At 30.5% G+C, this 21,301-nt stretch overlaps 1 protein-coding gene across 1 annotated transcript in view; it reads right to left on the reverse strand.

The window, feature by feature from the left end:
* LOC125077690 (serine/threonine-protein phosphatase rdgC) overlaps window positions 1-20,743 on the reverse strand; it is a 61,379-nt gene extending 40,636 nt beyond the window's left edge. The window contains exons 1-2 of the mRNA XM_047689695.1: window positions 20,548-20,743; window positions 1,433-1,804 (exon numbers count right to left, since the gene is read on the reverse strand). Of these exons, the coding sequence (XP_047545651.1) occupies window positions 1,433-1,658 (226 nt within the window). The 5' untranslated portion in view covers window positions 1,659-1,804; window positions 20,548-20,743. The remainder of the gene's footprint in view (window positions 1-1,432; window positions 1,805-20,547) is intronic.
* Between the last annotated feature and the right edge of the window lie 558 nt (window positions 20,744-21,301).

Genomic DNA, 21,301 nt, shown 5'->3' on the forward strand with positions numbered 1-21,301 from the left:
TCAATACATGTAGAATTAAGCTTATTTACGGCTCAAAAGCTGGTATGCAAACAATATTTACGCTTAATAAGTGAAATATGTTCACGAATAAAATAATCAGTTTACTATTTTTAGAAATATTAAATACATGTAATATTTTTTAATAGTCATTTGTAATAAGAGTCGAGGTAGCGCAGTAATAAGAACAAGTGGATTTTAATCGTGGATCGGGAGTTCAAACCACGAAAGGCATTGCCATGTTTTCAAGTGCATAGTTTTATTTATAATACATTTCATATTTCGTGTTGAAATCAGAATTAAACTTAAATATCGGTTTGGCCTGTGATTTCGTCTAGTTAGTTAGGATCCATACAACGTTGATTTTGTGTGCCGTGTTATTTTAGAGCGTCAGAGATTATAAGTCAATCGACTATAGAGGAGACAAATAAAACCAAGTTTATCTTTTGAATACGTTTTTAGGATAAATATTTTTTTAATTAATTTGAATAATAATAATTGGAGTTGTGAGATAGCAGTCCCGTTTTCTTTAATACCTTTTATCAGTCAGAAAATACAGGCAACAGCCTTGCTTGTTTAACGACTTAATTTAAATTTTATTGTTGCTTTGTTTTGGATAGCGAGAATAAAAAATATACTTAAAAATAGAAACATTATTAGCATATAATGAAGAACGTAGTCCTTTGTTCTAATATCATGCGTAATATATGTCTACGCGTGTTCTGAAGTCGTCTAAAGTTTATTTATATGTAAAGGATTATGGGAAATCCAATTTATATTGTTTACATAAATTTAAACTCCGGCTACGAACTCTCAGCCTCTCATCGACTTTGACCTGACTTTATATTATTATTTGCTTATTTTGTTTTTCAAAATGAATTATTTGAAAGTGTTATCAAGAAGCAAAATAAACGTTTGCATTTGCTGTTGCCAGACCTAAAAGTAAAAGAAATCACATTCTATAAAATTTTTATGTAACTTGCAACTTGTTAAGGAAGTACGAGGAATCTTGTAAGCTAAATTTAAGCCTACTCATAAATCCTACTTAAGTATGTATACCACGGATATGAAATTTTGAAATTTCAACTACTTACACATTTAAAATATGTTGGAGATGTTGCCATGATTATTTCCTACGCAGAAAAATTTCGAGTGTGAATTGTAAGAACTTTAGATGAAATTGAAAATACTTTATCCAAACATATTTCCAAAAATGTTTTTTTTTTATGAGATGTACTCGGTAATTACGAAGTCATAAATTACACCAAGCAAAGCGAATGAATAACAGCTCGTATTTTTATAAACGTGTTTTTTTCCGTCCACATATACGAAATATTACCTATCGTCTACAATATCAACCCTACAGATTTACATACAAAGTCATTTAGAAAGAAAAAAATATATTTATTTGAACCCTACTTCAAATAGTACTTACTTCTTTCAGCTTTGGTCATGCTGACGGTATCTCTCTTCCAAAACTTCAAGAACGGTGCAAGAGCCTTCATAGTGCATTCGCCGTTAAGCAATCTTTTGCTTAATTTCTTTGGCACTTCTTGCTCAATTTCAGAGCTCCGGCACGAGGAAGAATCGTCTCCCATGGAGCGTGCACGACGCCCCCCTCGAAAACTGACACAACCGCATCCCTCAGCCAGTGAGAACATCGTGGGACTCTTGTCCTTTCTATATTTCTTATCTCTTCGTTTTCGGACACATCTCGGCGTTTTTTGGCGTGTTTTAGGAATCGTGACAGCTTAATTGAACGAATGATAAATATACAAACATATCCTGCCTGTAGACTGGCGTTTACCTGAAAAAAATACAATAAATATTATGTCGCAGACGTTATGAATCTCAAGACATTTGTATATCTAACATAACGAAGTATGTTAAAGGGCTGTCGCGAACTCGATTTACTTTATTTCCCTAGAGTTTTGTGTGTCGTCATTTTCCCTTGGCAAGGTTTTAAAACAGTATATCTTTTTAACATTGACTGTAAATTTTGTAACATTTAATTTAAGAACTGGGTTAGGTGAAATTCGTTTTAAATCTATATAGGTCTTTTTGAGTTAATAAAATATTAAACGTAAGATTTTTTATAACATTATTTTGAATGCAAAACAAGTCAGTAATGAACTATGTATTATCGATTCGATCGATTTCTTCAGAAATCAAATGGAAATAATAAGCGCTGTTTTTTATAGAATCTAAGGCCGCGTGCCAAAAACTACATTAATTTATTTATTTTTAAATATCTACTTTGCGATATCTGGTACTCATAACTATTTACTGTAATAAAGGGAAACTGTAATATATGTTATGTGTAGCTATAAATATATATATAGGCGATAAAAAAGTTTCATACTAATTTCTATAATATTCGCATACATAGATGAAAGGATTCGTATCCGCAATATATTACACACGTCACAGAGTGGCATTGAGGAACGGGCCTAAATTGCCCTCATTCACTGGGGATTACAAAGGTAGATTGCCGTCCCAGCTTGATTATGAGGATTCCGACCAGATCACTATTGCAACCGTAGCCGGTGGCTTCTATATACAAACGACAGGAACAGAATTCCCGAAAGCACTAAGTTATTATTAACATTAAGCGTACACTGTATTAAAAAATATATTGACATTAATTCATCACGTTTATACTATCCATAATATGAAATTCAAATGGTTATATAAGTTAGACCCCGTGATATCTCTTCAATAAAAATATATTTACATCTCCAGTTTTATAATAAACAGGAGTTGAACCAATCGATCAATGATCGCGTTCTATACTAGTCTTAGTATTATTAGATATATATAAAATAGCGCTTGTGCATTTTATGTTTATATCGAATTTCTATCAGTGACCTTTTTTATAAGGATAAGGATTATTGATTTTTGATAAATAATATAATTTTTAAGTACAGTTTACAGTTAAAAATATTTGCAAGTCTAATGTAATCTTTTTAATTCGTTACGCTATATTTACGTCAATTGTTAACAAATTATTACTAAACGTTTTTCATTGAATATATTTTACTTCGATGATAGTGGAATTTTAACTTTAAGCAAAAGTCTAAGGAGACTTTTCTTAGACCTTCTTCTTGAATTATACGTTTTTCCGGTGAGTGAAAATAACTCAGGAAAACTAGCGAATTCGTCCCTTTTTTCGCGTTAGGAAAGAATATGTTGCCTATAAAACTTTATAGCCTATGTTTACCCTTTAATTATATATACAGGATTATTAGTAATTCGACGTATTCCCGTTAGGAGGTGATAGACATATCTAATGCAAAAGTGAACCATTTTCGAGTTATCACGTTCAAAAAATAAATTAAATTTGGACCAATAATTGTTGTTTTAATATTGACAAAAAACCAGTGTTTAATGGTTTTTATAAATCAGAAGAAAAAAATAGATTTAAATTGATATTTTCTTTAAAATAAATAAAGGCTAAAAAAACGTGACAACTTGAAAATGGTTCACTTTTGAATTATGCATATAGGGATTAAATTATCGGAAATAGTTACCCTTATCACCTCCTAACGGGAATACAAGGAATTACCAATAACCCTGCATATATATAAATCGACGACACGTCGACCATATTCTTAATTGCGGCGCTTCATTGTGAGAATAAGCTCGACCAAGTGAAGAATATGTCTGCCAAACGAAATTTTTCGTTACTGAATTAGTAATAAATTTAATCTCGACTTCTAATTGGACCTAAACAAATAAATTAATAAAAGCCTCAATCAATAACACCGTTGCCTTTTTAATGCGGGTGACGACTTTATTGAAAATACATATAACAAGTTATACTTTTAACCAGATCGTTTAGATATACTTATCTAAATATTATTTTATTTCAAATTCAATTGGAAGTCATTATGAAATTACTACAATGGTAATGCGACCCCTTTTAACGAGGGCACTTTCACTTTGATCCATTCAATCTGTGATTCCTCTTATCCGACAAATTAAGTCACGTGGGTAAACTCACCAAGCCATCTAGTCTTTTCCGCTTACAAATTTCGATTATATGTTTTATTATATTGCAATATAATATAATATATATATAAAGCATATGTCGTGTTATCGTTTTTATTCTCGCACTACAGGATAAAAAATAAATATTGGTTATATTTGCCTAACAGTACAATCTTCTACACAATGCAATAAATTAATAATAATAATAAAAATGTCGTCTCCAAAGCCTGAAATAGACAGAAAAGGTTGTGTTCTTGTGTGTATCTTTATAATATTGAATAATTTTCATATTAATTACGTCATTTATTTTGATATGTTAAAAGCTAGGGCTAGTAAAAATAGAATATCTGACGGTGAGGTCTAAACTGTCGAATTAACAATAAAACGATAATTTTAGTTTTAGTAGTTATTTGCTCGTAAAATAAAACACCTCACGTATGTCAAATCAACAATAATGTTTTCCTATCGTCAACGAGTATAAATCCCTATCCATATTATGATATGATCTCCTTCGGAATACCAATGCTTTGAATTTACATGTAAAACGATTTTATGAAAGAAAAGTAAATTTATTTTCAGATAATATGTATATCGAAGGGTTAGTATTCCTATTTGTTGTATCGAAAAACTTCTATTCTATAAAACGAAGTGAGCGATCAAATACAAAATAATCGTAAAAACACTTTTTCAATTAAATATTTATACAATTCTTAAGTCCACGTATACATATACGTATCCATAATTATTTAGTATTACAAGGAACCTACGGGTGAGCAGCAAATCGTGCCATTACACGTAAAGTGGAATTGTTCCTCGTAAAAATATAGCCTATCTTAGGCTGGTTTTACGGTAGTCGCATTTGTATCTTATACGCGTAATCCGTTTACGTTCTTTCGTACACATAAAATACATTTAAGGTTCAGTAAGTAGTATATATATACTTTATGATAAAATTTTATTCCCTTTACACGATCAGATTTTCACGACTCAATTATACGTGCCGAAGTCTTGACGAATTTAATAAGATTCTATTGTATTTCTGTTCTAAGCACATATTCGCCTGACTTTATACATTTCAATTGTTACATTCTTCGCGAAATAGTTTTATATTAATCATGAGTATCAATTAAACTGTAAGTGATTTATTAAAATACTAGTTTACAACGCACTTCGCCCGAATGTGAGCAAGCCCATCAAAAGTCAATTGTTAGGTACCAATTCTGAAACCCTATTATTTATTATATTTATACAAAATTTAATAACGATCTTAAGTATTTGAGCTGTCAAAGCATAACAAACAAATAAACAAACTCATTTTCGTATTTACAATATTATGAAAGGATTAATACTTTATTGCAGACCACTATATAATAAATATACAACCATTACTCAATTCAAAAATTCTCTACCAGGCGACCTAATGAAGAGTAGTTGGTGAGGACAATGTATCGTTTAATACATTTTTGGTAAGACACCAATTACATTAAGATATATAATAAGTATATTAAAACAATTTTCTACAACAAAACATCAATTTTACCTACATCAATTATTAGATTATATTGGAATAAATAAATGTCGACAATTTGTTCAAAGTTTAAAGTTCAGACGCAATAGAGGAATCGAAACGGGTTCTAGACTTTATCCTCATTCCTCGTAATTAAAAATAACTACTAAACTATATACCTTCTACTAAGTAATTGCTGTAAATACCCAATAATATAAACGAATTAAACGTCGATTACAACTTTGATCTTGGCTACCTTGTTTCGATGTTCACCCATCAAATAAATCATAACAATAGTGTGGTTTCGTCTGGAAAACTAGACCGGCCGCCAAGCAAACGAAATTATATACAGTACGTCTGAAATGTAAATAGAAAATGAATAGCATCATCACTATATTTATTCGTGACTGACGGTTTTTTATGATCTTCAAAGTACGCATTTACTGGAGATCTCCGTTATTGCAACCGTATGTCAGGGTAACTCAATAACGTTTTCAAATAATGATTGTAATCTTTAAGATGTACTGTCTTCTTTAAAATGGTAAAGTAAAGAAAAATGGATTGTCCAATATGATATAAAATTGGTAGTAAGATAGTAGGATTTTATTTAAAATTAATTTTAATAATTTCTTTATTTACTATTCAACAAAGTTTAAATATTTTCGTTTTTACTTTTAAGAAGTATCATATTAGGAATAATTAATTACAAGAAAACGGACAAATATTGCGAATGTGGGTTAAAATTATTTCTGTTTTATTAAAAAAGCAATTGAATTTCGTTTTTGAAATTATTTTGTATAGTACCTCTATCAGGTCTTTTCAGAGATATTTCCTTTCTAGAAATAAATGTATGTTCAACATTCAAAATCTAAACGCTTGTAATTTATCAGTGTCTATCTCTTCGAAGTTGCTCATACTTTACCACCTCTGTTTCAGATAGGGATTTTAGTAACTCTTATCAATATAAGAAAATATATTTCCTCCTCTATACCAAAAACGTACTTTTTACAATATTTACCTCAGCCGTCGCTGAAATATGTGAGTGATTTTTCAAATCGTATTTTTATATTTATTTGTGTAAGAAAGAAAGCACACATAAGAAATAAATTATATTGTCAAAATATGGACAAAAAGTAAAATAGGTCGATATATAGTTGACTTTCAATATGGTAGGACTTAGAAGGAGGGGTGAGCCAGTCAGGTGGAAAATTTTCCCGTTCGCCTACCTTTTTATTTTTAAGTACCTTTTTTAAAAAAAAGGTACTTAAAAATAAATATCGTGTTAATAAATGAAAAAAAACTATTATACGTCTATTCATTATTATTGTTTTGTAATCTTGAGTTAGGTAAGTACCAGCTATTGAATCAGTAAAGGCATGGGACAGTTTCATAACAATATCTTCATATTTCTTGGATACTGAGCACAAACCTAGCATATATCAAAGTAAAATATGTAAACAATCTACAAAAACACATCACAAAAGTTTACGTCTACTTTTTTCTCCTACAATGAAAATAATTGATCAAACTGGTAGTATGCAGCACGATGTAGTACAAAATTTATGATGCAATGAACAACCGCTGACTTAAGTGATCTTAACGAACAGTCGCAATGGAACGATCTTGAAACAGCTTGATAAATAGTTTCCATCGTAGTAAAGATATATTTATTTTAACATATTTTGAATGAAAAATACTATATTACCCCAAAAAATACGATAAAATAGAATTGTATAAAGCTATATAGAGTGTATAAAATAAAAGTTTTATCACCAAATCCAATTGACGTGAACAATGAAAGTAGTTAATCTGTATATCGGCCGAGAGTATGTTTCTTTCATTGAAAATAGTGTTCCGGATCAGTTCTATAGAAGGGTTATAAAAGGTTATGTTATATGGAATGAACTAAGTTTATCGTTAGTTGTTAATATTGTGTATCTATTACCGCTCTACATAAAACTATGTACTCATATTGTCCATGATATTCTAAACACATATGTACACTGTACATGTACAGAAAAATTACAAAAACTTTAGTGTAATACTGTCATTCGAGATCAATCATTCTTAAATAAAGGTCACATATTTAATATTAAATAAACGATTAGTTCAATTATTAAAAAGTACGTGTCGAGCTAGTATATTAGTTTCGTATAATACGAGACAATAAGAAGTGAAAAAATATTAGTTATCAATTCTTTGGATTATTACTGCTTATTGACGCTAGACGCAAAAGTATCAAAATAAAAGTGCTTTATTTGCCTTTTAAATAATCGTGTTAAAGTAGGTAATTAAATAAAAAAAAAAAAACATACTTAAAATTGTTCTACGTTATATTGTCACCTACATAAATCGTGTGTGCAAACTGTCGCTTCAAGGGTTAAACTGGTTTATAATTATTCATTAAATGGATTTGTCCCACATATACTAACAGGAATAGTTAAGTAAAATAATGAATAAACTACGACTACTAAGAAATATTTAATTATTTTTTAAACTTTATTAATCAGTTATGAAATACTGAAAAACATGTATGCGGTATTTGTAATTTCTAAGACTTATCGTAAACAAAATCTGAACGGTATTAATATTATCGTTAATTAAAGCTTATAGCCGTCGTTTAAGTATTAGAACTAACTATTAGTTTAAATATTAGAACAATAATAATGGATCTTTGTCGCTAAAATTAAATATAATATTTGTATATATTTTCGATTTTCGAATGTTTTCCGTTACCCGCATCAATTAAGAGGAAATGCTTAAGAAGAGTGTTATCTATATTCCATGTATATCCCACAGCTGACCAAATACCAAAGGCTGACTTCTTGCGTGCCAATATGGATTGTGGCAGAATTTTCATATAGGTTTCCTCATGATATATTCCTTCAACGCCAAGCATGAGATACATTATCATATAGACAATTAAGCACATGCAAACTAAGATATAAATGCCCGTGATTGGCTAAGATACACGTGCTCGTATTGTGCGATAAGTGTTTCATTTATTCATCGGATGTACTAAACTCAAAAAACCCGGTTTAAAATAAAGCTTTTGTTTAATTTTTACAAACTAAACACTCCATATAAAACTAGCACGAAACCGAATAAAATTTATTACCATTCCTAGATTGGATTGTTATCGAAACCACAAGTGTATGCAAAATTTCAGCTCAAACTGGATTGAACCGGCTTAAAATTTTGTTGCAAAATTTGGTTTAGTTTGAAATCTATAACAATTTTTATTTTCCTTTTTTAAAAAATAACCTTCTTAGAACACAAATTCAGAGTTTAATAACGTTAATGTATTATAATTAAATTATTTATTATCTTTACGATTATTATTCGTGCAATTTATTATGTATCCTTTTTAAGTCAGTGCGCAATTGTGCTTGGAATTTTATCGGTCGTGTTTGTTTTATTTATATTTAATTGTATATATTATAAGGAAAAAAAATATTATTATACCTACGTATCACAATATCACAAACAGAAAATGATAGGTTACTCTCAAGGAAAAAAAATATATAACAATACTTATATTATATATACTTATGAAGATGTTTATACATTTTTTTTATTTATTTTTTATATAGTTGTAATGGAATAAGCGTTTGTCTTCCATCTCACCTGATGGAAAGTATAGATGAAGACAAAGGTGGTACGCGCCCATCCAAAAGAAACCTGTTCACTCTACTCTTAAAGGTTCCAGAGTTCAACTTATCAGGAAAAATAGACCCAGGCAGGTCGTTCCAAATCTTGGCGACTCTCACCAAAAACGAGCTGTCAAACCGTTTAGTTCTACTTTTGGGTATATCAACAACGTATGGATGAAACTTTTGCCTGCGCCTAGTAGAAAAGATAAAGGAGTGAATGGTTCAATCAGTTCGAAAAGAACCTTCGGACATTCTCCAAAATGTATCCTAAAAAAAAAACCGATAACTCGACGACGATGCCCAAGGATGTGTAGTCTGCTATTTTAGAGCTTTTCGTTGTTAATTAACCTTCGGGCTTTTCGGTCAACTGAGTCCAAAGCTTCCAGGTGGTATTTGGCTGCACCGTCCAAGAGATGACTGCATTACTCCATGCAGGCTCGAACATGGGCAGTGTAAAGATTTTGGGAGCAGAAGTACCGCCGAACCTTTGAAAGAATTGATAATTTCTTGCACGCCGCTTGTGTCATAGACTCAATTTGTTGGGCAAAGTTGAGGTAAGAGGTGATGAGATGCACTAGATGGTTATTAATCGGTAAGGATACACTTTCGAAAATGGGTGTTAAATCGAAGCTATTTTTTTTTCGCGGAGAAAACACACGCCTGAGTTGTGGAAGGGTTGAACTGGACAAGATTGGCGTCACCCCAACCGGACACCGACTGCAATGTCACGTTCACCCGTTCAATTATGGACTCTCTCAAGGACCGTATTTCCTCTGGACCAGCTCGCGAGTTGGACATGTACCTCTCAATTACGGTGCTATCATCAGCATGGCTAATAATACCGGGTGTTAAAAGATTGTTTATGTGCAGCAGAAACAAGGTTGTAGAGAGAACCGATCCCTGAGGTAACCCAGCATTGATTGCCATTAGATCGGAAGAGCAGCCATCCAAGACAACTCGAATCGACAGTTCTCTCAGGAAGTCCCATATCCAGTCGCAAAGCTCAGTAGGTATGCCGTATGCTGGAAGCTTACTAAGTAGTGCCTCATGCCAGACTCGGTCAAAGGCCTTTGATGTGTCTAATGAAACGGCTATTGCTTCACCGTGACCCTCCAAAGAATCGCTCCAAAGGCTGGTGGCATATATTAGCATATCTCCGATCGAGCGTTCTCTGTGTAAACCATATTAGTTATCGCTAAAGATGCTCGTTTGCTTCAAGATATATCAGGAGATGATTTAAGATACGCTCCATAATCTTACAAATTATAGAGGTGATCGGTCTGTAATTGGCTGGGTCTACACGGCTTCCTTTTTTGGGTAAAGATAGAAATATAAAAAGATAAATATATATATATATATATATATATATATATATTTATATATATTTTGTTTGAGTTAATATTTCAATTAAAATGGTAGTCCATCCATGAAATTGTTGGAATATACGTCGTAAAAGCATTTATCAATAACATTTCACTACAATGTATACGGCTCAAAGTTGTCTGAAGTTGGTGAGCGACGAATTTCATACTTAATAGTTCCCATGAAGCTTTACTTTTACTTACACTATTATAATACTGGCTCTATGGCTAAGTTGAAGACGGTAAGGTTCGTTTGCTTTTCTACGGCACTATAGATATTTATTACCGAGTATAATGATTTATAATCGCCGCTGTGGGTATTGATTTAGAATTCAATTTTGAGCAATCGAGAAAGTAAACAAGTAGACGAAAGTTCTAATTCGAAGTTTACTTACTATAACAACTCATAGTTCGGAGGGATAATGGACTGTTACAAATAGGTAAAAAGTGAAAAAAATAACGCTATTTTTAGTTTTATTTATTTTTAGCACAATGTAACACTTATCAAATGTCAGATATGTCGCAAGAAATGAACGGACAAGTCTCGATGGGTAAAGACAAAATACTGATTATTTTTCGTTTTATATTTAATATTATTATTAAATTATAAAAAACTAAAGTAAATGTATGCCTGTAAATGGCCAACTAATGAGTTAAGGTACCCCTACGGTACCTCTACCTCTTCCTTTGAGAAAAAAGGTTTGGTGGATACACATGTGGCATAATTTTGTTGAAATTAGACACTTGCAGGTTTCCTCACGATATTTTCCTTCAATTTTTGAAAGACTAACTACTGAGTTTCTTGCCGTTTCTTTTCGGCAGAATTTACATTCCAGTAGCTTCACTTAATAGAGTTATGTAAAATGACTTATTTAAAAATGTTTGAAAAAGCCTACTTGAATAAAGTTTTGAATTGATTTTGATTTTAACATTCGAGCACGAGATGAATTACAAACACAAATTAAGCATATGAAAACTCATTGGTGTGCGTGCCTGGGATTAACGATGATTTAACCGATAATTACGGGTGCAAACCCGCAATGATCGGTTAAGATGCACGCTTACTTGCCACTGGCTCATCCTGGCTCTTAAAACTTAATACAATTAATTACAAAAAAAATGCTAAAGATTTTGTGTTATCTCAATTTGTTAACGAGATTTTAGTTTATTTATGTAGGTACACAACCATTGGGTCTGTCCGTTACCTTAATTCATTATCACCCTTCAAATAAACTACACCGAAAGGGACACCTTAAGCATATAATTTACAACACTTGTCTGTCGAGTAAAGCAATAATATAATCGTATTTACCAAACAACACAGGCACTATATTAAATTTTAAACCTAAATAAATCACGTAACAACTATAATCATGTACTAAAATACACGTACAGAATTGACATAACCTTTAACAACTCTCACAAATACGTTGCATTATTTTGTTATTTTTTATGTTTTATGACATAAGTAAGCGGACCGGTTAATGGATAACCTGATAGTGGTCGTGACTATCACTTATTAATATCGGCGGTGTAAAAAATATTAATTATTATATATACATTGGGAACGCTGGTTCACTCACCCCTCAACCCGAAACAATAGTAAGAAGAATTTCTGATGAATTGTTGGTACCTATGCACCACCACTAAGTGAAGATAACTAAATTATAATTTTATATTATTTAATAAATAATTACATATATTTGATTCTATGATTTATATAAAAAGTCGTGCACAACAGAATTGAAACGTATTTTCGTTTTACGGCAGGGTCGTTCAGAAACGGACTCAAATTAGAATTTAAAATTTTACAATCACCCGACAAAGAAGTTTAATTTCAGTAAAACATTAAATAGTCTATATATAATATTATATATCTTCGGGGTAAGGAGGGCTGGTTTATTTTTCACATAGAGAATGCAAATTGCCATTTAACAAAACAGCATCATTATCATCAACATTCTTGCCATTTTTAATTTTTATTTGTATATGAATGAAGGCATTAATGTAAATAATTGTTGAATAATATAAAAAGTAGGGCGTATAATACTTGTAACCAACAGTAATTTCCAAACATAACTTAACGCAAAATCCTTGCTTTCGAGCTTCAAAACATCAGTAAACCAAATGGAAAGTGTACGTTAACGATACTACAGCTTTACAAATTATACCAGGAATCAATATTTAATCTTGGTTCGTAATTTGAAATCCAAAGTATTAAAGATATGCACTCTCTAAAAAGGCTACAATCGGCTCGGTCTTTTTCGATGAAACAGTCAACAAATATATCAAAATCAATCAAAACTTAGCTTACACTTTCTATTCGATATTTAAATAAAATTTAAAACAAGCTATATTGTATTGTTCCAGAGTTAAAAAAAATAAATTGACATTACAACAAATGTGACGTGATAGAATATTTCTGCTCACAGTTTTAGGTTTCTGGAAGATAGGTTAACATATTTGTATACATTTCTTGTTCTTAAAGCAGTGTTTTTCAAAATTTAGTTACTTGGGGGTCGGGACTTAAAGAAAAAAGAAATTGTTTTAGGTCTGTTTATTTTTGTTAATTTTTCTTCAAATTATTAATGTCTTTACCAACTCTTTTGACAGATAAACAACCAGCTTCTACCTTTCAACTAGCAGAAGCATTTATTTTGATTATAAAATATGAAACTTATATTCAAGTCACGCATGTAGAGATTTTATATATTTTTTACAAAATGATTAATTTCAGCTTTTTACTCTTAAACCTAAAGACTCGATAGCAAGGCTTGTCTGCGAGAAGCGAAAGACGATTTACGAGGAATGCCTCGTAAATCTTATAACAAAAAGCTATTTGCTACTACTAGAATAATATATTCTAGAGTTCGCAAAGACTAATATCAAAATAAGTACTAAATAAAATTTCTAGTAATAGTAATAGTATTATAAAAATACCAACGGTAAACTACGTAAACCAATGTAAATATTAGCTTCGACAGTCGTGAATCGCGCTACTGTAACTGTGAAAATTTTTATACCGTTTACTTTTCCTTAATCAAATTCTTTAATTCAAATTAAATATTTTTGCCGTAGCTGATTTTGTAATCTTGAAACGTAACGTTTTATCAATAAATTTACACAAAATGCTAAAAATTAAAAAAAAAAAAAACTTTTTATGACAACCTATCGTGTTTATTATTTTGTATAACGTTAATTATTATATAAATACTATTATACAATATACCTACATGCTTATTAGGGCGGGTTGCTAGTGTTGCTTTAATGTTGGCGTATAATTGAGTTTTTCTGTAATCGAACACTTGATCTTTCTTGGCTCGTTATCATGGATCATTGTTGATTAACATTTCATGATAATACAGTTAATAGCATTGTTAAACTTTACTAGTACCCCGCGACGCCATCCGCATCAAATTTACCCATAAATCCCGCAATATATTTTTACTTTCCCTCGAGTTAATTTCGTTATTTTTAATATTGGTCTGAAAAGTGTGTTGGTTTTTTTTCATTAAATGATTTAACATAATAGCAATCAACATTCCCAAAGTTATACTACTCCATTTATTATAAGAAAAGTTTTTTAATTTATGTTTTCATCCATTGGAAGATTTTGTATACATTTATTAACAGTTACGTTACGTTTAATTTATTTCAATATAAAATCAGTAAAAAGTTTTTAAAATATATGTGTTAATAAAGATGTAACCTCTGAACGAGTTTTCATATCATTTATAGTATAAAAGCCTTAATCTACACTTTTTATTACTTGAATTTTAAAACGTATATATGAATGAAGATAGGTTAAGCAGGATTATCGCGATATAAGACCTTGTTTGCTTGCAGATTGCACGTTATTTTAGAGCGGGTAAAGTTACACTTATACATCTAATAAATTCATAGATAACACTATTATAAAAAAACTTCCACAATAAATACAAGAAATTAGTGAATACATTTTAATCGATCGGTTTATTCTGGTATATTAAAAAAATAAGTATTGTCATTAATGACGAAATAATGAACACACACTTCGGCTCTATCAATTTAAAAATGCAAACAACAGATAATATAACATCGTCCATTATGAATATTGTCGATATTATCGTTTTGTTCATTTGTTTCCCGGAATATTTATACAAATTATAAATATATACACTCACATAAATAACAATACATACACAACAATTGTAATATATATTGTATCTATTCTCCTTATGAACTTGATAAAATTAAAATGATCAACTGTCGTACAACGCATAGTCTTAACAATACTCGTAGGACAACATTATAGAAGGATTTTTCAAAATCTCCTAAAGAGGTAAAATAAGGGGTGAACGTTTTGCGGGTCGATAAATTATCGCCCCTAAGACCCTGACCGCGAAGGCGGCGGCTCGGGGGAGTGCGGTCCTGGCGGTATCGCTGGATGTTGCGGACGCCCTCGCTCTCCGATACATTGGACTGTCGGCACTTATCTCTTTATCTTTTGAAGAATATAATATTGAGACTGAAATATTAAATAAATACGTTGTAATTGCCTAAACTATGAAACCGTATTTTAAATCAAATGTCTAGATGTTAGAATTTTGTAATTAATTTTAAAAGGCACTTTGTTAAAGGTTAATTCTCTCTCAAACGCGAGCGAAGCGGCGCGTCGGGCAGAATATAGAGTAAAGAAAAAATCGATAATTATTTGAATATTAACAAGTAACTTGCAATATCATTTATTTGCACTTACAACCGACATTCAGAAATCAAAACCGAAAACCATTTTCTTTTTAAATAACGCCGAAACCTGTATTATATTTAATCAAGAAAGTAATATATAAGTAACAATATTTATGTTAAACTCAAAAAAAGCCCTTCTACTACGTCATTAAGCAAACTTACACTTTGAATTTCTATTTCAAAGTCACAATATTACGATCGTCTAATAAGGACACAATTAATTCTTAGTTCTAATTATAAACAAGCATCTGCCTTTAGACTGTCTTTACTTTTGCTGCCTTTAATTAGATTGAGACAGCGAACATGATTATTATTCGTACATACATTCATTAAGCTTAATTACGTTAAATAAAATTACGTAAAAATTATTTTTATTTTTTAAATGCTCCTAAAACTCATAATTCTCAACCGCAGAATTTTCGTTTATTAAGTACATTTTTAAAAGTAAATAATAAACTGTGTTTTACTAAACAAAAGGAAACCCCTGCCATTACTTTTGAGTAGTCTCCAAAATAATGGCAGCATTGTAATGACATTGACATTTAAAAATTGCAGCTTACATCTTTATTAAAATAGATTAAAAATAGATAAGAAGTAAAAATTCTCATAATATAAATAAATGTTTGAAGATTTGGGCTTAAGATGTAATATTGTAATTTTATTAACATAACAGTGACAACACATCTCGATATAAATTAGACATCGTTACTTTGTCTTGCGCTTTTGAAGACCCTTTGTAATTGTATTATAACGAACGAAATAGCATTAGCTTACCTTCTCGTCTCTTTGATTAAAACCGGTACTCAGTTACTACTTTCAGCAATTTATATGGATGAGTAACTTGTTTTGACACTTATTTTTAAAGAATAAGTATAACGATAACGATATGAGCGACATTAACTATAATGTCACTCATATCAAAAACTATCTCTACGTGAAAATTACTTCGCTGGATTTTCTATTTCTATGTGTTGTAGCATATCTGTGTATGTGTGTGGCTACTAAAATCGGTGATGAAATTTATATACATTTAAAAAAAAAACTTTCTAGAAATTACGACATTCTTGAGATTTATATAGGAAAGTGAATCGTACGTGATACGATGCGAATTACGCGAAACAATCGAACAATTCGTCCAAACGCTCCGGGCACGCAGGCCGATATTTTCCCCAAATGATTTGGCAACTCGCACCCGCCTAAAATTAAAACGTAATCTCACTGAGTCAACGCTCTCATGGCTCTAACACCCAAAATAAACAGTCCTCGAAACGCGACAATTTTCGACCGAATTCTGAATTTCAGAAACTAAATATAATACAAATGCAATCGCGTCCGCCTTATCAAAAAAAAGTCCGAAGACAGCGGGCATGGTAGCAGTAATTAACAACTTTAACATTAATGAAGCAGAAACTACTGAATCTAGTAGGTTCCTGGCATCTCCCCAATTGTTTGAACTTGTTGAAAAGTTTAAAATGTTCTATATATAATTTTATGATATATAATTTTAAATCCGGTATTTTTATAAAACTTCTTCATAACCATGCGGAGAATATTAAATTAATTTAAAAAATGCAAGTTATTTTTCTAAAAGTTTCCTTAAAGAAACACGTTTTATATATTTTCTGTAATCACAGGCACATTCTATTGCTCTCGTATTTCAAATGAAAGCAGAAAACTAATTTGCCGCCAAGTAAATTAGTGAGATTGATACCAGCTTTTACGTTATGAAAACTTTTCCAAATAAAATAATTTTAAATTAAATAATTGCGATAAATAAATGTTTACATTGAATGTGAATAATTTTATTTTAAATAATTATCAAAAGTAACAATTACCCACATATTCATTGGAAAAGAGCTCTTAATATTACGTATAGGGTAATTGAGCTAGTCTGTACAAATTACCGGGGTTGTTTAATGAAATAAAGGTTAATATCTTTCACGCCCGTCTGTTCTAATGCTATTACATACGAACAATTTAATTTAGCATCATTATTTTATATTAGTTGAAAAGGTATGATTGAAATTACATTTAAATTGATCCGACGAATCTTTTATATAGTAGATAAAAAAAATCTACACCATTAATTGTCTTATCTAATGAAAAGCATTGTCTTATCGAATTCTGTCCCTTGTCAAATTTAATGAAAACGAAATGAATTTATAAAATTAAGACGGTCGACTTATAATATACGTGTAAATGGGTAGTTCTAGTTTAAAATCTGTGCGAATACTATAGAGATATTGAAGTACTACATTGCTTTCTGCGAAGAAAACGTAGGGCAACCTGTATTTGGCGGCAAAAGGTTTGCATTGGATGATTATAAGCAATATATTTGCCAACTCAAGAGCATGAAGGATACAGCAGTAATTTTCTTTAACAGCCGAAGAGGCGCTTGCCAAACTGTAGCCTCATCATGTTACTACTTAGCTTAAATAACATTTATATAAAATATGAATAAATCATCCGTATTTTATCTTTTTCAATATTCGAGAAACATCACATATTATTAGAATTAAATCTTACTTTTTCTTCTGTAGTTTTTTGAAAAAATGTATAATTAAAACATAAATATTATATATTTATATAAATAGCAACAATTGATTACACCATTTCGATGGTCCGTCCAAAGCACAATCCCTAGAAAATAAAACTATAGCGTGCGTCACACGCGCCTCAAATTCATAAATCAACCGAGATGTTTCTGACATTTGCGTACCTATATAAATACGATTCACTCTCACACTGATATTTTTGCATCACATATAATTAGCACATGTTGAGTTTGTACGGAACGAAGATTGAACATTTCCGCTTATTCACTTAATAAATATTTGTTTCGAAAAAATAACAGCTATGCAAGTTTTTTTTTTGTACTCGGTAATCGGCATATATCGAGATTACCGATAACTCGAATCTATTCGAATATTCGCCTCAAACCTCAGTCATTCTGCCGCATATTATAGGTACTTCCTTTAAAAAGTTGAGTCTATGCTTGTCTGACCACAAATGTGTTAGAATAATCTAATTGTATCTTAAGTTCTGAGCATAAAGAGGCCTTCCGGCCACTCCCGCCACACAAAATTATTGCTACACGAACCACAAACTTCACATCAGTTTTATTACAAATGTCACCGTAAAATATCTCAATGCTCGAGCTCTTTCTTTCTTCTCGTTAATTATCTAAAGCACGTGTCGACGTGTATCGCACTCAAAAGAAAAAAATCTAAAGGAGAATGAAAAAAAATCTAAATGAAATGTAATAAGCTACTTACTAATTTATATTTAGTTTCTCGAAATAGTTTTTTTAACTGAAAGCTCTGTCCAGCACTATGTAACACTATAACTCATTACGACTGGATTTGAAAGTTCAATTACCATCTATATATTCCAACCAGAATACTATCACAACTAAAAAAGAACGTGTTAATTTAATTGAAAGATAAGAATTTACAAAAATATGTATACAAAAATTGTGTACCAACTGAATACCTTTCGTTCATAAAAGCTTGTGCCAGATAAATTGGCCATTACTACAATATAAATGAGTTTTTAATGGTTGCATCATCGCATTGATCATCGAAGGAGAGCAATTGTTTGGCGCGTGGGTATTGCAACATGGTTATGTTACACGCCTAGGGCGGGCGGGCGCCAACTCATTTGTAGGACACGGATCACAACATTTTTAATTAACTAAATAGTTGTATACAAATAACTGTCAGTAAACGTTTAACGATTCATAATACTTTTAACAACTAAAATAAACAAAATGTTATGTTTTTAAAATATCCATCATTATTATTTAGTAATATAATAATTGTATAAAATAATTTAAAAAAAGTGAAAGATACACATTAGCTTTAAATCGGCTAATTTTGTCATCTAAGCCCATCAATTAAGTTAAGGAGTTAGAAACTTTATAATTTAAATAAAAGATTAAAGGTCCAAAATTTTAAAAGTACTAATTCGGAAGACCTATTTAATTAAAATCAGTTAAAAATTTAAGATTATTTGATACTTTAAACAGGATCAACTTATATAGATATAATATTAAAATTATCAAGTTTGCAACTTGGATGGCATATCTATAGGAATGCTACAGTATTAATACTTCAAATAAGTATACAAGTATTTTATTGAGTTAAAATAATTTTAATAATTTCCCCTCGATTGCACAATTTTGCTTGCTAATATTATCATCCAATTATAATTATTTAATTAACTTCACCTTGTTGAAAGCGATTACTTAAAACAACTAGGATTATTAGATTATATAAAGTACTTAAAGATTAACGCAATGTAAGAAACCATTGAAATTAAACAAAGTTGTAAAAAAGCAGAAAATGTGAATACAATCATCAATTTATTATACTTTATTTATTACAAATTCATCGCCAATACAAACTATACGGAAAATATAATCTAGCACACGTTTTAAATTAAACTACAATCGATTATGCAAACCGAATCGAGTACAAAATCAATACGAACCCACCTCTACGAAGCCGCATATTCCTAATATACAAAATAAAGACGTACTATTGCATTCAATTTCCAGTAAAAGCATAAAATTTTTTTGATACATCAACAAATTTGAACTATCGCGAAAACTATAATTCTACACCAACTCACTCCTTTGCGATATTAGTAAATATACTCATACGTTGGTTGTTACGTATCTTGATATTATGCTCTTAAAACGCATCAAGTAATGTCTATCTTCTCTACCATTAATATCGCAATAAACCAAACGAAATATTTTTTACGATAGTAGCCATTAAACCACAGCGAGTTTATTACAACGGCCGTGAGGATAGCAATTGGCATCTAATCCAATTTTACAGACAGCTGTCTGTTATCTGAGAAAATATTTTATAGAATCGCAGTATGTGTGAAAGAATATTAGAAAATTTTTAGAGCCGTATAATAAAAATAGAAATTTAGAACTAACTTATTATAAATAAAAACTGTGGGCGCGAATTTCTCCCAATAGCTTTCTTATGCTTATCACCTCATAAAAATTATCTTAAACTTAATTAGATCCAAGCAATTTTATAATATATTTTTTAATAAATTATAATTATATCAATAAAATAATATTTAATACCGTACGCTTGTTTTGTTCAAATAATTAAGTATATAATATGCAATATCACCCGATACTTTATCCGATGATATTAGACGATACAAAAAGCGAATAAATGAAACCAGAGTAATCCTGTTCATTCTCATTTGTCATCAAAGAAAATTTATTTTATTTCATTTATAGTTTTTGATAAAAAAAAATTATGTGTAAAAACAAGATACTTACGGAGTTCCCTTTGACTAAATACTTAATGGAAAGTCTCAAAGTAAATTACCAACAACAAATTACACAAATTTAACACAATTATATTAGTTACGAATAAGAAATTCGTGAAATTCAGCGATTGCAAAGTTGATCATCGGAAAATCGGCAATGTATTTTTAAAAAAGACTGCTTAACCGAACTCCAAGACAGCTCGCGGACGACTAACGTAACGACGGCTGGCGCCTTCCCGCGCCCACCTACGCAAAAGCTTCCGCAATTCCTACAACTGCACTAAAGCTCATATGACAGCCAGCGTTCTTTGGAATAACTGCAAATTACGTCCTCTTTCATTAAGCAATAGATTTTTAAATTTTATCTCTGTTTTATTTATTTTTTACGAAAACATAGATATTCGTTTTTGTTTCGAAAAAATCTAGCCAAAGGCATGGTATAGGTAGCTTAAGTAGGTGGCAGTCAGTATTCATGATTTTTTCATTTCATTCATGAACCCAAATTCAAATAAATTCTAATATTTATTACATTTATTACATTAAACAGTTTAGTTACATCATTTTTTTTTTAAGTTTTATAACTGAAATCATTTAAATTACATTATTAATTACATCTTGAACTATATAAAACTATTTAATTTAATTTATCAGTTAAACGTGAAATGTCTAAGCTAACAAATAATACTGTTAGATAATAATAATATTGAATTTATTTAAATGATTGCATGATTTCTTCCAATTATATCATGTTTAATTGCATTATA

Source organism: Vanessa atalanta, chromosome 4 (assembly GCF_905147765.1).
Source record: "Vanessa atalanta chromosome 4, ilVanAtal1.2, whole genome shotgun sequence".
Classification (NCBI taxonomy): Eukaryota; Metazoa; Arthropoda; class Insecta; order Lepidoptera; family Nymphalidae; genus Vanessa; species Vanessa atalanta.